The sequence below is a fragment of the Pteropus medius genome, unplaced genomic scaffold, assembly GCF_902729225.1.
Source record: "Pteropus medius unplaced genomic scaffold, Ma_sr-lr_union100, whole genome shotgun sequence".
NCBI lineage: Eukaryota > Metazoa > Chordata > Mammalia > Chiroptera > Pteropodidae > Pteropus > Pteropus medius.
The window spans coordinates 37,667-54,191 of NW_024352614.1; the positions used below are offsets into that span (position 1 = coordinate 37,667).

The following is a 16,525-nucleotide window of genomic DNA, read 5'->3' on the forward strand; positions in this document are numbered from 1 at the left end:
GGCATCCATTTATGATCAAAACACTTAACAAAATTGGTATAGAAGCAAAGTACCTTAATGTAATAAAGGCCATATATGACAAGCCCTCAGCCAACAATACACTTAATGATGAAAAACTAAAAACCTTTCCTCTAAGATCAGGAAAAAGACAAGGCTGTCACCATCTCCACTGTTATTTAATATAACATTGGAGGCCCTAGCGAGTACAATCGGGCAAGTGAAAGATATAAAAGGCATCCAAATAGGAAATGAAGAAGTCAATCAGTCACTATTTGTGGATGACATCATTCTCTATATAGAAAACTCTAAAGACTCCACAAGAATACTACTAGAAAAAATAAGTAAATACAGTAAAATTTCTTGCTACAAAATCCATAGCTTTCCTATATTCTAATAATGAATTATCAGAAAAAAAAAAGTGGAAAAAGAATTCCTTTTGCAATTGCAACAAAAAGAATAAAATATGTAGGAACAAATTTAACGAAACATGTGAAGGACCTTTATGATGAAAACTATAAGACCCTATTAAAAGAGACTGAAAAAGATATAAAGAAAAGGAAAGATATTCTGTGTTCTTGGATTGGAAGAATCAACATAGTTAAAATGACCTTATTACCTAAAGCATTATACAGATTTAATGCAATCCCCATCAAAATCCCACTGGCATTTTTTAAAGAAATAGAACAAAAAATCATCAGATTTGTATGGAAGCACAAAAGACCCCAAATTGCCAAAGCCATCCTGAGAAAAAAGAACAAGTCTGAAGTCATCCCTCTGCCTGACTTCAAATTATACTACAAAGCGACAATAATCAAAATGGCATGGTATTGGCAGATAAACAGCCATAAAGATCAGAGGAACAGAATTGAGAGTCCAGAAGGAAACCCCCGTTTATATAGGCAAATAATTTTCAACAAAAGAGCCAAAAACATAGTGGAGAAAGGAAAGCCTCTTCAATAAATGGTGCTGGGGAAACTGAAAAGTCACCTGCAAAAGAATGAAATTAGATTGTTGCCAACCACCACACATCAAAACTATCTTAAAATGGATTAAAGAGTTGAATGTAAGACCTGAAACAATAAATTGCACAGAAGAAAACATAGGAACTAAACTCACGGACCTTGGACTTAAAGAGGATTTCATGAATTTGACCTCAAAGGCAAGGGGAGTAAAAGCAGAAAGAAATGAATTGGACTACATCAAACTAAAAAGCTTCTGTTCAGCAAAAAAAATTGTCAACACGGTAAAGAGACAACCATCTCAATGGGAAAATATATTTGCAAGCAGCGCCTCTGAGAAATAATACTCAAAATATAAGAACTCATACGACTCAATAACAACAGAAAAACAAATGACCCAATCAAAGAATGGACAGGAAATCTGAACAGACACTTCTCCTAGAGGGCATACAAATGGCCAATAAATATTTAAAAATATGTTCAACATCGCTAGTTATTAGGGAAATATAAATCAAAACCACGATGAGATGCCATCTCACACCTGCTAGAATAGTTATAATCACCAGGAGAAGGAATAACAAATGTTGGAGAGGATGCGGAGAAAAAGGAGCCCTCATACACTGCTGGTGGGATTGAAAATTGGTATAGCCACTATGCAAAACAGTACAGAGGGTCCTCAAAAAACTAAGAATTAATCTACCTTATGATCCAGCAATCCTTCTACCCCAAACACTTGAAATATTTGAAACACATGTCCAAAAAGATATTTGCACACTGACGTTCATAGCAGCGTTATTCACAGTGGCCAGGACATGGAAGCAACTGAAGTATCCCACAGTAGATGATTGGGTAAAGAAGCTGTGGTGCATATATGCAATGGAATATTACTCAGCCATAAGAAGAGATGAAATACTGCCATTTACAACCTATGGATGGACCTTAAGATAATCATGCTAAGCGAAATAAACCAGACAGAAAAAGTTGAAAACCACGTGATATCACTTACATGTGGGATATAAACCTAAAAGCAACAAACAAGACAAACAAACAGAGACTCATGGACACGGACAATAGACTAGTGGTTTCCAGAGGGTAGAGGGGAGGGGGGAGGTGGGAGGTAGGTGGGGTAACAGGGGTCAAATATGTGGTGACAGAAAGAAATCTAACTATGGGCGGTGAACACCCAATGCAATATATATATGACTTACTGTTTAATTGTACACCTGAAACACTGAATTTCGTTAACCAATGTCGCCATAATATAAATATAAAATAAAAGATTTCTGGTATAAAAAAATGAAATGATATTGTAGGAGGTGATAACTATATAGGCATTGTGGATTTCATAAAACAAAATAAATATGGACTAAAGTGTTTCAAAATATGAGACTTCATTTCATGTATGTCATATTAGTGAACCGAGCATTTCTTAAGTGAATAGATACCATTTGAATATCAAAAATTACTACTTTGAATAGCCTAACATAAATAGCCTGCATTTTTGAAAATTATTTTAAATATAATTTAATCTTCCATCACTGATCAATGGGTCATGCATTCTCTCAGGGGTTCCCTGAGGTAGTTGTTTGAGCTGTGTATTGAATATATCCCTCAATAACACTACTATAATGCTATGCTGTTAGAATTTTTTACTTCTGGGGTTTTTTTTTATAGTTTATTTTTTCTCCCTAGAATAGTGCCATTTTTACTTCTACAATTTCTCTACTTTTTAATTATCTGTTGGCTTGAAAATCTAACAAATATGTTAGAACAATATGTAAGTTAATATGATGGAGACATAAAGTGTCCTAAAGGTCGAAAAGAATGCACAGGCTTCTCCTATAAGGTTAAGGACCTACGGAAAAAGATGATGGATATGTTTTCATTCCTGAGGAACCCTTCTTTTCTTACTGCCTAGATTGGTCTTATTTCAGATTGAGAGACTGGTCGAGAATTCTACACAAGTGAAATTTTACTCTTATTTCATATCATATTCTAAATTCTAAAATTCTCTTGTATATACACAGTCCAACATTTCATTTCCATCATGTCCTGATATCCACCTGTTGGCCTAACATTTTCAACATTTCTACTGTGCTGACCTAGATATCTGTTCCTCAGTCAACTGCCCAAAATGAAATAAATGCAAAAACCCAACCAAAAAAGTCCTAGTAATTAAATCATTGTTTGAAGAGTATTAGTAAAAAGGCGAGTTTTATTAATAACATTATTTACTGAATACCTGAGCCAGACATCCTCACAATAAAAAAATAAATATGAGCTAGAAATTCTGTATAATTCCGTTTAGACACAAATACACAGCATCATTCTAGAATTTCCTGGAACCACTAAGAGAGAAATCACATAACAGCATGTCTGCGATTAAATTATACAAGTCTCCATTGTTTTATGCTTTCATTGGAAAGAAAATTTCTAATACGACTTTTTAATAGAATAAGTACCTTTAAATATATATATATATTTATGTAATACATATATAGACAATACATATTTCATTCCATTCAATGAAACATGAAACAAACTTAGTGACTGGCCTTCCGCTTTAGATTATGAGCTGTTGGGGAACATTATATTACCATTATTTATCGTTCATTTCTTTCGATTCTAATTTCTCGCTAGGTTTGGCTCAACACTTTTAGGCTGCTTCGGGGCTCCCTTCAAATAGGACCCAAATACATTAGGGAATAGAACAGGACATTGCCTGTATTATATGGGAATATGAAGTAAGTCCTTGGTAAAAGAAAGAGAGAGGAAGAGAGGAAGAGAGGAAGAGAGGAAGGAAGGAAGGAAGGAAAGGAGGGAGGGAGGGAGGAAAAAAATTAGTCCTGCATACTAATAACACCGTTATGATTTGGGAGCCACAGGAGCCTGTTACCTTATGTACCAAAAGCACTATGCTCCCTTTCCTCTAAAACTCTGGCACCCGAAGCCTGCTTTTACACAAAGGCTCCAAGCACAACATGCGCTTCCCAGCCTTCGCGCAAAGCACACAGTTTCCATGCCCCACACGCTGCACCGCTGGCCTGTCACCGGATAAAACCTGGCTCGGAGATCCCTAGTCCAACCCACGGGGCACGAACGCCCCACTAACCAAGGCTTCACCCCGCCCAGGAAACAGTACAAACCCTCCTCAGCGGCACAGTAGGGGCCCTAGCAACATCCCCACACACCTGGGCACTCAAGAATAAGCCCTCACCTTGGGCATTAGGTCTGAGTTCCCCAGCCTGATTGGCTCAGTCCCAAAACACCATCAAGCCCTTTCTAGGGACACACTTTGGCTCTGGGCAAACACCAGTCGCGCCCAGCGCCCAGCGCCCCGCGCCCCGCAGGGCTGGGTGCCTACCACCAAGCAACCTTCACCATGGGCACCACACGGTTGCCACCGCCCTGGATCCGTGCACAGCCCAACCCGGGCTCTCTGGCTATGCCTTCACATCAACCCCGCAACATCCGGGTTGACCCAGCCCCGCGCCCCCTACCTGGCCCACCAACCAAAGCTCCCTCCCTGCCCTCGAGTAGGTCAGCCTGCTCCCTAACCCAATTCCAGTTTGCCCCCGGAATGCACTTCTTCTCCAGGCCCCTACCGGAGAATGTAGGTAGCAGGCACCCAAGAGCCCCCAAAAGTATCCCAACCAACCACCAAGAAATAAAGGTACTCTCGGTACAGCGGGGAGTTTCTCTGTGCATCGCGCAAGACGCAGTCATTTTGGGGGAGATTAGCGGGAAACCTGAGGGACGGTGAGCATTTATATACCTTTTTGAGTGCAGATACCAGACGCAACAATCCGCAGACTCACAAAGCTTCAAGTGAGGAACTTCAGATGGGCGTGACATACACGGCTACAGGGCGTTAGTGACCCGGGTACTGGGGTCATGCGGAGCCAATCAGCGAACAGAGAGGCGGGGCCGTGACGCAGGGGTTGGCAGCGTTAAGTCTGGAGGGAACATGTGTGCCTCTGCTGAGGTCTCACCGACCTAAGTCAGTCAGCTGGCAGCTCCGAAAAATTAAACCATTAAGTCATTATTGTTTTTTTTCCCCCCCAGAACGCTGGAATGAAAAACAAAGTGAATCGACCTGAAAATAGAAACCCAGAGCCCAGATAACCGTCGCCCAAGGGCCAACGCCCCTCAGGGCTCCACTGTTGTTCTGGGGGTCTCCAGACTGTCAGGATTACCAGGGTCCTTAGTTAATATTTGGCTTTGAGATGGGACATCTCTTGCAGAGTTAACCTTTTTAGTAAACCTAGTTAAGTTTTCTTCCCTCCTTCCTATGGAAAAGGCCCTCTCCCTCAAATCCTGATAATTGCCCAGGCACTCAGACCCTCTGGCCATTGATAAGGGTCATCAGCCCATTGTTAAGCAGAGATGGTGTTAAGCCAGGCAGGGTCCTTAGAGTCTGAGGGGGGAGGGACTTTAAGCCAAAGGGTTTTTTTTTTAACTCTTTAGGAAATATATTAACCAAGCCTGTTTTCCTTTATTCACTTAATAGGGAAATCAATAATAAAAATTAATAGGTATATGATTTAAATAATGTTTGTATCTTCTTTTTCCTTGTCTAGGGACTGAGGTGGCACTTTAGCAGGAAACCCAAGACCCTACCCTCACTGAGTCAGGGAAAGAGCTCCATGAAACCCCTGCAGGCAAGGTCTACAGCCATTGTCAGCAGGAAGCAGATAAGAAGAGACCTCTCCTCCCTCAACATCCATACTAATAGTAAGGGGGTTCACGGCTCTTATAAAAGAGGCAGGCAGGAAAGTTAGGGGGTTTCAGGTCTGCCTGCAAAGACACTGAGGTTATCCTGTCCTAGAAGGGGTCCTCCATAATCCACCTATAATTAAGCAAGCCAGAAGGCATTTTTTTAACTCACACAAAGAAATCAGTAGGCAGAGAATTGGGTGCCAGTTTAAGCCAGTCACTTGCACCTGCGCAATGAAGACCCCCAACAACCTTCAACTCACCTGAGCCTCATTATACCATCAATATAATATGATGCATATGCCCGGAAGTTCATTAATATCATTGTAACAGACTGAATTCTGGAAAAACTTACGCAGAAAGCAAAATGATGAATCACTGAGCCCTGTCAATCTTAGTTGTCAATCAAGGAAGCCCATCCCTCTAAGAAAAGTAACCACCCACAGCAAAAAGGGATAAAAACCCCAAAGGCTTTTGTTACCAGGCTTTTTGAGCCGTGCTTCTCTTGCTTCGGCCCGCTTCCACAAATGGAAGTGTACTTTCCCTTCTAATAAAACTTTAATTTTCTACTGTATTTCGGTGTCTTGCTCAATTCTTTGTTTGAGACATTAAGAACCTGGACAATGTGCCGGAAGAGGTTCCCCACTCTCAGGTAACAGCATTACTCAGGCATAATTAGGGACAACACTTGAAATTTACATGATTGAATGTCTGCTACTGAATCCCATCAAAGCCTGTTAGAATTCCAAATCACAAAGATTGTTTCAGGCTGCTGCACTCCTAACTCCTAATGTAATATTACTCTGCCCCCAACTCCCTTTAGAGGACCCCTGGGAAGGTAACTTATTAAACAACGCTGCCATACTGGACCTCAATCTATGGGGCCCATGCCCTTTCGGAAATAATTTTTTTTTTTATTGAAGACAAAATATACATGCTTGAAAAAGTTAAGGACAAGGGTGTACTGAATGGCAAATTCTTGGAAGCAATGAATGTCATTGGAATTAGAATGGTTAGGAATTAAATAGGTGAAGTAGATAGGGAGAACTTTTCGAGTGAAATAATCTCTCAAACAATATTAAAGAAAATAAGAATGAGAAAGATATTTTGTAGAGTTGGGAGTACACCTGTATTACTAGTTAAAAGAAAAAAAGAGTAACACAATATGCATTAAAGAGCAAACAAAAGTGGTTAACATTTTCTTCCTATTAGTTGGCAAAGAATATGAGTATCAACTAATGTGAGTAAGCATTTTTGAGGGGAGTAACACCCTCAGACTTTTAATTTTTAACATAACTTTTCCATATGCGAAAAGATTTAGAATGGACATAGCTTTTAAACGACCAGTTCTATGTAGATGTTACCCCAAAGAAATCATCAGAGATGTGAGTAAAAATTATAATTTTGGAAAAAATATAAACCCTAAGCATCTAGCAAAAGTATTAAGGAATTGATGGTAGGTAGCTTTATGAGATGAAATTCTATGAAGCAAGCAGTATAAAAAATATATAAATATGAGAAACTATGTTATATTTGTAAGTGGAAAAAACGGACTCCAAATTTGGATATTCGTTTTATTAAAACAAAAAGTAACATATTGATAAGCATAAAAAGAATTAACTAATACTTAATAAGATTATAGATATTTCATTTTCTTTGTGCTTTTTATTTTTCTTTTTTGACCTTCCGCTACATTTGGAATCAGGTAGAGAAAAAAATAAATCTAACATACACATCCATGTCGATTTTATTCATAGATGGCAGGGATAGAATCTGTAGGTTAAGGTACAAGAGGATGGTGAGGAAATAGAAGCTCTCCATATAAATCTTAAAAGCGTCTTCTGGAATTACAAAACCTTATACATATTTGAACAATTCTACATCTGAGATGTACTAAAGACTTTCTGGGTTCAATAAATCATGGAATTTCCTCTTCCTCCTAGACCAACACAATGTTTGGATTTTTGGCAGAAGATATAATACTAAGTGTGGAGGTGATGTATGAAATAAACACCTTAGAATCTTGGATTATTAAACCCAGACACTTCATAATGACACTTAATTGAAGGAGGTATAATTAAGGAGACCGAGAATAGGAAACTCAGTGAAGGGGATTATCATTTCTGTTCATTCTTACAGTTGGAAAAGTGATATAACAGAAATATTCTGTGGCTTATTTGTGAAAACAGAAAATGTATTGTTCTCTACAACCATTTGTACACAATGTTATATGTCGCAATAAAGCTGAAAAAACTTTCCCATCTATTTCTAGGTTTGGAAATGTGTTTTTTTGTTTTTTTCTCATGAGGAAATTCAAAAGGGTTTAGTAACCTAGTTACAAGTTCTAGATTAGGTTCAAGGACTGACGTTTTCAGTCAGTGAAATTTTTATATCTGAGGTTCATCACCATTCTGTTCTAAACTTTGTTCCCTATTTTTCTGGACAAGCTCCATGAGTAAGGAATAGAGTTTTGTTTTGTTTTGTTTTGTTTTGTTTTTCTATATCTCCTGTGCCCAGACTGTTCTACGCCTATAGAAAGTGCATAATAAATACCAAATGAAATAAGTGGACATTGCTGTCAACTGTATTTAACATGTCTCTGCCAATTCATTGATTTACCAAATGCTGGAGAATTCTGAGAGATTTTGATTTTAATAACCTTAGACACTAAGAACAAAGCTAGTTTAGTCTCTAAAAGGAATGAGTTTCAACTGTCTGCACAGAAAACCTTCCTAAATCAGGTGTTGCAAGCTGACCTGTGAAGTGGAGGTAATGTCTGTCTCTTAGCCTTGAGATCATTTTAGTGACTGAGGTCAAAGAGAACGTATTGACAGTGAACTTCCTAAGGTCCTGACAGGAATAGCACTGGAGAGAGTCAAGGCTTTGAGTGAAGTAGGAGAGTAAACACTAGTGGTTCCTCCAACTTTCCCTAAAGATGTTGTCAAACTGCCAAAAGAAAATGAGGAGAGAATGGAGAATATGCATGTTTGTAAACCGGGTTTTGAGCGGTGTGGTAGATCTCCTTTAAGGCTTTATGAATGGCAGTAGGATGGCAGTAAGTCTGTGTGGATGTCATTAAACAGACATCAACTTCTTTAAAATACAACCATGTTAGATGATTCTTTATCCCCTAAATTAGGATATTTACATGATGCTTTCCTGAGGTGAGGGTAGCAGCATGAATGCTCTCAGAATAGGCTGTCCGCAGACCTGGTGAATTACATATCAGGATTTGTGAAAACCCAAAAGAGAACGGCTAAACAGAAGATAGTTAAGCCATCTTTGTGATGTTGGCCCTGGGAGCGATGTCTAAGATATAGAAGCAATGCGATCTTTCTTGTATCTTCTGTTAAAAGGGTGATCCTTAGTTTATGGACAAATAGAAGTTAAAAGTAAAGTGTGATTGTGTTACTGGATTTGTATCCATTTTTAGAACAGTATTGTAATTAGACTAATAGCACAGGTTTAACACATAAGAACAATATACTAATTTTATTCATTTTTCATAATATATGTGAACAATGCTGTTTGGAGCAAAAAATTGTCCTCTCAACTATACAAGGAAATTATAGTGTGAGCTCAACAATCAGAGATCCACTGATCACTTGGTGGGCTAGCAGTCCATTTAAAGTTTATTAAAGGGCCAGAGACCTATTTTATAGACCTTTTAGTCTATAAAATAAAAATAAATAAAAATAAAAAGCCACAGATATCAGATATCTATTAATCACAGTGTTCATTCCACTCTGGAAAAAAAATTAGAATTTTTTCTTATAATAGAGATTTTAAATTCTAAGAAAAGCCAGTTTCCAAACAATTAATTTCTAAGTCCTCCTTTAAAATTTACTTCTTCCAAAATCCAATAAATAATAGAGATTTGTTAAAGTTCCAGTTAAGCAAACCATTGAGCATCTTTTTATCTATTCATGGGCTACTTGTTTTCTTTCTTTCTTTTTTATTTTTGGTGACCTAGATACATTTACATATATATATCTTTTGCACATATTGGGGCAGCTAGGGGGAGAGTTGGTTTTGAATTATTAACTCTTAATTAATTCCATTATTATTTGTCTGTGATATAAGTTGCAATTTTCCCTCCCAGTTTGTCAGTTGAATTCTTGGTTATACTGGTTTTTTCCTCTCTTGCATGATTTTAAATTAAACTTCAAGTTGATGTCTAGTTCACTATTTATATTTATCAAGGTAAATATGGCAGAATACACTTTAAAGACAACTATTAAAACCAGAATTACATAGAAGTTAGCAGTAGTCACATCACATCTATTCTTAAATATTCAGAAAGATTTTGATATTTTCTAGTGGTCATTAGCATGGCTCATAATGTCATATCAAAAGAATTTTGATCTATAAGGATATGGATCCCTAAGAGACTCCAGGGCCACTTATTGAGAAAACATTAATACAGGTTTATTAATTTGACAAAGTCTTAAACGTCATACTTTCTTAGTTAATTTAGTATATTCCAAATCCATTCAAATGTAAGCTGGCTACTTTTATATAAAAATTATACTTTTATTTAAATTTTGTATTTTTTTATACAGAACATAGTACAAAGTGCTTTTAAAATAGAGCATAGGAAAGATCCAAAGCTTATATTTCCCCAGATATTTCTCTAAAATCATCTCGACCCATATTCCCAATCATTTAATGCCTTTTTAATAAACAGAAATTATTTATTTTTTGAGAAAGTGAAAACCGATATAGCATATATTTTACTCCAATCTGTCTAAAAGGAGTGCATTCTGCTCTATAAAAAAAGATATTTAAGAAAACAAAACATAAGTGTATAAAGAAACATATGAAGAAAGATTAACAGAATATGAATTAAAATATCAACAGTGGTTATCAGTTGGTAGTATATTAATATGCAACTTATTTGGTTTTGATATCTTCCCCCTGCATTTTCCAAATTTTTCTTGGTGAGTACATTCCACATTACAGTTAATCCTTGACCAACATAAGTTTGACCTGCATGGGCCCACTTTACGTGGATATTTTTCAATAAATATACAGTTGGCCCTCTGTCTCCCCAAATTTTGCATCCATGATTCAGTAAACTGAGGATCAGAAAAAGTATTTTCATTTAGGCATCACCACTAGCCCCCACATTTTTATAAAGAACATAGTACAAAGGGTCATCTGTATAAACAATCGAAAATAAGAAGAAAAATGACAAACTTATAAACAGAAATCCTAGGTAACATCCTCTTCTTTTAGGTAGTCGAGACTATTTCTATATCCTAAGTGCAGTCTTTTCCCCTGACTAGATAGTATGTGCTTTCGGCACAAGGAAAGGGAGTACAGAGTGACAGTAATCTAAACTGAGAGGAGAAAGCATCACTAGATACTGGGAGAGCATCAGCATCTTCAAGTGCACATGTGAAGTCAATTCAAGAATTTTATGAGTCTCAGATTTTACTTTGTTGAAATGAATTGGCTCCTTTTCAACAATCTTTTTAATTCGAGGTGTTCTCCAGCTTTATAGTACTTTGTCATGGCAGGACACTGAAATAATAAAAATTTTTATTTAGATGGTTGACAACTGAACTACTCAGAATTTGTATGCTGATAATCATGATGCTGGCATTACACATAAATTACAAGTTTAAAAAAAGTGTTTATTGCCCTTCGTTGTGGTTGCTATGTAGGGTAAAGGAAGGTATGGTAAAAATTGAGACACTGAATAGATAAGAGAGAGATTAATGGATAACTCGATCATCCTCCCTTTCTTCTTTTGTCAAAGAAAAGTGTTTTCAGAATTCAGCAATTAAATAAAAAGAACCTCATTCTAGAAAATATACAGATCTCTCTTAACATACAAAATCTTTCGTGGGGTCTCTTTTCCAAACTGTGGTTGTGTCAGGGGGAAGTAAACAGGATATAGTAGTTTGGAGGAGGATCAGCTTCAGATATCATGTCCTCCTCTAATCACAGTGAAGACTGAAAGAATGTATTATAGTCTAAGGCAGTGGTCCCCAACCTTTCCGGCACCAAGAACTGGTGCTCCTATGAGAATCTAATGCCTGATGATCTGAGGTGGAGCTGAGGAGGTGATGCTAATGCTGGGGAGTGGCTGCAAATACAAATGAAGCTTTACATGCTCTCCTTCTGCTCACCTTCTACTGTGAGGCCTGGTTCCTAACAGCCCACAGATCAGTGTCAATCCATGGCCTGGGAATTGAGAACCCCTGGTCTAAGGTATATAAGTGCTTCTTTGGCCATGCTGAAGCCTCTCCTTTTCCTTGAGGCCATGGACCTCTGATGAGGCCTATCAGCTTATTTGACACCCCCAGTAATTACTGCCACCAGGTCCCTCATTGTTGTTCTCTTTCTAGCTAACAAGTCTTCCCAACATTATGTGTCACCTGCATCAGCACTGAACATTCCCATGTCCTTCAACATGCATCTGTATCTTTGGAGCTGCCTTTTTACCTATGTTATCCCCTCTGTCCCTGCACCTGGCCTGGGCACACAGGTCTTCAGCTTGGTACAGACTCTAACTCACTCCTTGTCTACCAGATGTTGCCACACACGATTAACCTTCTCTTGTAGAACTCTTAATCTTAAAAGAGAAATTTGAGACAAATTCATTAAGAACTTCCTATCTTATTATTAAAAGATAGTCAATAGTCATTGTATACAATTTGAGATGCACTTTGATGTAAAAGAATGTTTCCAAAAAATTGAGCATAAATAAATTTTTTTATTTTTAAAATATTTATTAAAATATTTTTAATAAAAAATTTTATTAAAAAATATTTATTAAAAACTTCTCATTTGATTGTCTATATTTAGAATATTTATTAAAATATTTATTAAAAACTTCTAAAATATTTATTAAAAACTTCTCATTTGATTGTCTATATTTAGAAATTTGGGGAAATTTAAAAATGTGGTCCTTACTCATAAGTTAATTTAGCATGGGAAAGAAAATACATAAGCACAATGTATGGTACATTATAAGTGACTGATGTTCGAAGAATCAATGAATGAGTAAGTCAATGAATGCAATAGAGTTAATAGGCAAAAATAATAAATGAAATGTTGAATATTGTGAGATATATTTACATAAAGCTTTTAACAATGGGGAGAATGGTTGTTATTCGATGAAAACAAAGCCAGATCAAAATAATCTCAAGGTATAACCTTGCATATGTAAAATGATATGCAAGTAGTTTAACAATAATAAGCACTGGGTAGAGAGTATTACAAGTAAATTTTATATTTTAATTTTTTTCTGTATTGTCTATGTTTTCAATAATAATCACATATCATATTTAAAAGAAAATAATTTATTTAAAAAATAAAATAGGAAGTGCTGTGAGTTCCAAAGAGAGCCATCACTTTGTACTGGAGTTGTTTGGGAGAGCTTCTTGTGTGAGTGAATTCTGAGCTGGGTTAATGCAATTTAGACTAGAAGTAAGGTGGAAACATATTTTAGACAGGTAACCTGGCAAGAATGAGGCCAAATCATATGATATTTTAAACAGTCTTCTGGAATATTTTTAAGTGAACTTTTATAAAGACAACCATTGCCTTCCATGGATACTGTTATTTTGTCTGTTTATATTTGGTGGCATCATGACTGACTATGAATCAGTTTAACACAACTTTTCCATCAAAGTGCACCAACAGTAGAGGAAAACAAATGCATCAGGAGCCTTGGAGGCTAACTTAAAGCATCCCGGAAAGCACAGTATTGTGTCTTATTTTACCTTAAACTCTCCTGCATTATTTTCTTTCTGTTCCTTTTTAGATATACTTGTGTTAATATAGAAATAATGCTATTTTCTCTTCTAACTACTGGGATAACATCAGAAAAAATCTCCTAGGAAGCCATGCTTTTTTCACTTATGGCTTCTATATCCTCTTGGTATCCTAGCCACACAGACCCCAGGCATATGTAAACACCCATTTGAGAAGGATCGAGGTAAATAATCATTAAAACTTCAAAAACTAAATTGCCAATTCTGAATTATTATTAAATAGCAATGTACATTTCATTTGCTTTCATAAACAGTCATGAAAATAAGCTATTTGATAGAAACAATGTGAGTAGAAGCCAGATAATAAACATAAGGCTTTGCATATTCATTTTTACTTAGGAGAAAATTGACCATACCCTGTATATTTTGTTTAGAAAAACTTGAATTGCCTATATCTTGATTAACTATAAAATGTCTCTCCCACCTCCTTACCTGTTCTTGTGGCCACTTACCCCATCTTCTGTTGAATTTAAAATTTCTGACTTGTGCATAGATATAAAATGCTAGATTTGGATTAATGCACATTGGTATGGGAAAAAGGTAGGAAGAAAAAAAAAATTACTAAAAAAAATGTAGTGTTTTTCCTTCTGCTTCATATAGGAGTGGCCTAACCCCTTTCTAGGGCTCTTTGTGCTTTTGTTTCTGAAAATACCCTGGGAATCTTCTGGATAGGAAATTGCAAGACTCCTGGGCAAGCCAGAGTAAGCAAGGGCTGGATGGAATGGAGTTTTGAATTTACAAGAAAACCAAAAGTTGCAATGAGGTACCCTGAAAATGTACTAAAGATTGGGACAGAAAGGACAAATGTCTAATGTGAGAGAGGCTTGGAGAAAAGGTAGAAAACCAAAGTTTAAAGAAGACTAGCCAGTGAGAAAATCCTCATAGTGTGATATAGTTCAGGCTTCTGTAAACTTTTCCTCTTAAGGTCCAGATAATAAATATTTTGACTTTGTGTGCCACACAGTCTCTGAATCTCTGTGGCATCTACAGTCATTCCCCCTTATCCATGGTCTCGCCTTCCACAGTTTAAGTTATGCATGGTCAATGACACTTTGAACATATTAAAAAGAAAACCAGAAATAAATAATTCATGTTTTAAATTACATGCTGTTTTGAGTAACATGGTGAAATCTTGTGCCATCCTACCTGGACATAAATTATCCCTTTGTCCAGTGTATCCACGTGTATACACTCCTCACCTACTATCACATAGTAGCCCTTTGGGTTATCAGATCGACTGTCATGATATCACAGTGCTTGTGTTCAAGTAACCCTTATTTTACTTAATAATGGCCCCAAAGTGCAAGAGTAGTGATGCTGGCAATTTGATACGCCAAAGAGAAGCTTAAATTGCTTCTTTTTTGTGAAAAGGTAAAAGATTTTGACTTCAGAAAAGAAAAAAATCATATTTTGAGGTTACTAAGATCCACGGGAAGAATAAATCTTCTATGGGTAAAATTATAAAGAAGGAAAAAGAAAATTGGGCTAGTTTTGCTGTCACTCCTCAAACTGCAAAAAGTTAGGGCCACAGTGCATGATAAGTGCATAGTTATAATGGAAAGTGATTAAACTTTATCATGGTACATATGTATAGAAAAAAACCCTACATAGTATATATAAGGTTTGGTACTATCCACAGTATAAGGAATCCAGTGGGGGTCTTTGAATATATACCCTGCGGGTGGGGGCAGCCAGTGTATTCAACTCTGCTCTTATGGTGTGAAAGCAGCCATAGGCAGTAGGGAAACAGGTGGGTGTAGCTGTGTTCTAGTAAAACTTCATTTACAAAAACAGTTACTTTTTAGTTCAGTGATTTCCAGTATTTAATTTTTTGTCACGTGCCACTATGTTATAGTGTAATTTCCCCTTTCAGCCCAAACTTTTAGCAAACGGCTGAACATTTACTACACAACAGTTTATGGCAATGCTACTTTGAATAGGTGGAATGAAAAGATAGGTTATGGTAACAAGCCCAAGTCGAGGAGGACAGAAAAGAGAGAGCAGTCATAGGAAGCCAGGTGGGTGACAGAATTCAATAAAAGTCAGAAAGCAGGGAAAAAGGTAAGGCGAAAGTCTCCACAGGATCCTTAAGAGGTTCTGCACATTTAAGGGAAACTGAAGGACTTAGAGGCACACCCAAGTGACAAATGCTTGGGTTCCATAAAAAAAGAAACATTTAATACTTCTCAAAGGTTCATAGCATAAATGTACAAAAATATAGGGATGCTTTGAAAAGCAGTGCCTGTGCACGGCACAAAGATAATCCAAGAAAAAATAACAACAAAGGTGTTTCCGACTTCTGAAGTACTTTCTAATTTCTTTGATATCAATGAAACATCGTATTCAAATCTAATTTTCCATTTTTGATTTTTGAGTTGTCGAAAACATTCTGAATTCAATATGTTTATCAAGTACCTCCTATTTTCCTGATTTGTTTGGAGGGACTGAGCATGATCACAGTTGCCTTCTTGAGGATGTAAATAGATATTCACTTCTTTAGATTTTTCATCTGTATTATGGCTAATTGGCAAGAGAGAAAAAGATAGGAAAAATGAGTTAATTATACAAATTTCAGTTTTGAAAGAAATTAGTCAGTAGTTTTCACTTTGAAATTTAGGGCATATTTGCCTCAGGTTTCTGAAATCTTTGTAAAATATCTAAAAATAAAAACATAACTAAATCTCACTTTTCAAGATTAAGTAAAAACTTGGATTAAGAAATAATACTAAAACCATCCCATATGTTGTGTTAGAACTTTAAATTGCTTATAGACAAATGTCCATGCTTTAGAACAACACATTTCTCTATTTCCAAAGTAATATTGATTAGTAAATACTGTTACAAGATTGTAATATTTAACCTCACAATGTAAATGGCTTTATATTGCCATCTTACTCAAGGGCTTCCTTTTTCCCTTATAGTTAAGATATAAGTTCTGTATTTTTCACAATTAATATCCACAGTTAAGAGAGCAACATGAAAGTAAATGAAAACTGACAGTAAAAAAAAGTGTTTATCATTTTTAAATGTCAATAACAACAGTCATGTATAAATAATAAAAGC

General features: G+C 36.4%; 2 protein-coding genes across 5 annotated transcripts in view; both read right to left on the reverse strand.

Moving 5' to 3' along the window:
- LOC120589494 (membrane cofactor protein-like) overlaps positions 1-4,821 on the reverse strand; it is a 28,267-nt gene extending 23,446 nt beyond the window's left edge. For all 4 annotated transcript variants that reach the window (XR_005649505.1, XM_039847006.1, XM_039847005.1 and 1 more), the window contains exon 1: positions 4,735-4,821. The gene's annotated coding sequence lies outside the window, so the exon portion shown is untranslated. The remainder of the gene's footprint in view (positions 1-4,734) is intronic.
- Positions 4,822-11,064: 6,243 nt separating this feature from the next.
- The window catches only part of LOC120589495 (complement receptor type 2-like), a 124,281-nt gene continuing 118,820 nt past the window's right edge, over positions 11,065-16,525 (reverse strand). The window contains exons 44-45 of the mRNA XM_039847009.1: positions 15,878-15,982; positions 11,065-11,201 (exon numbers count right to left, since the gene is read on the reverse strand). Of these exons, the coding sequence (XP_039702943.1) occupies positions 11,189-11,201; positions 15,878-15,982 (118 nt within the window). The 3' untranslated portion in view covers positions 11,065-11,188. The remainder of the gene's footprint in view (positions 11,202-15,877; positions 15,983-16,525) is intronic.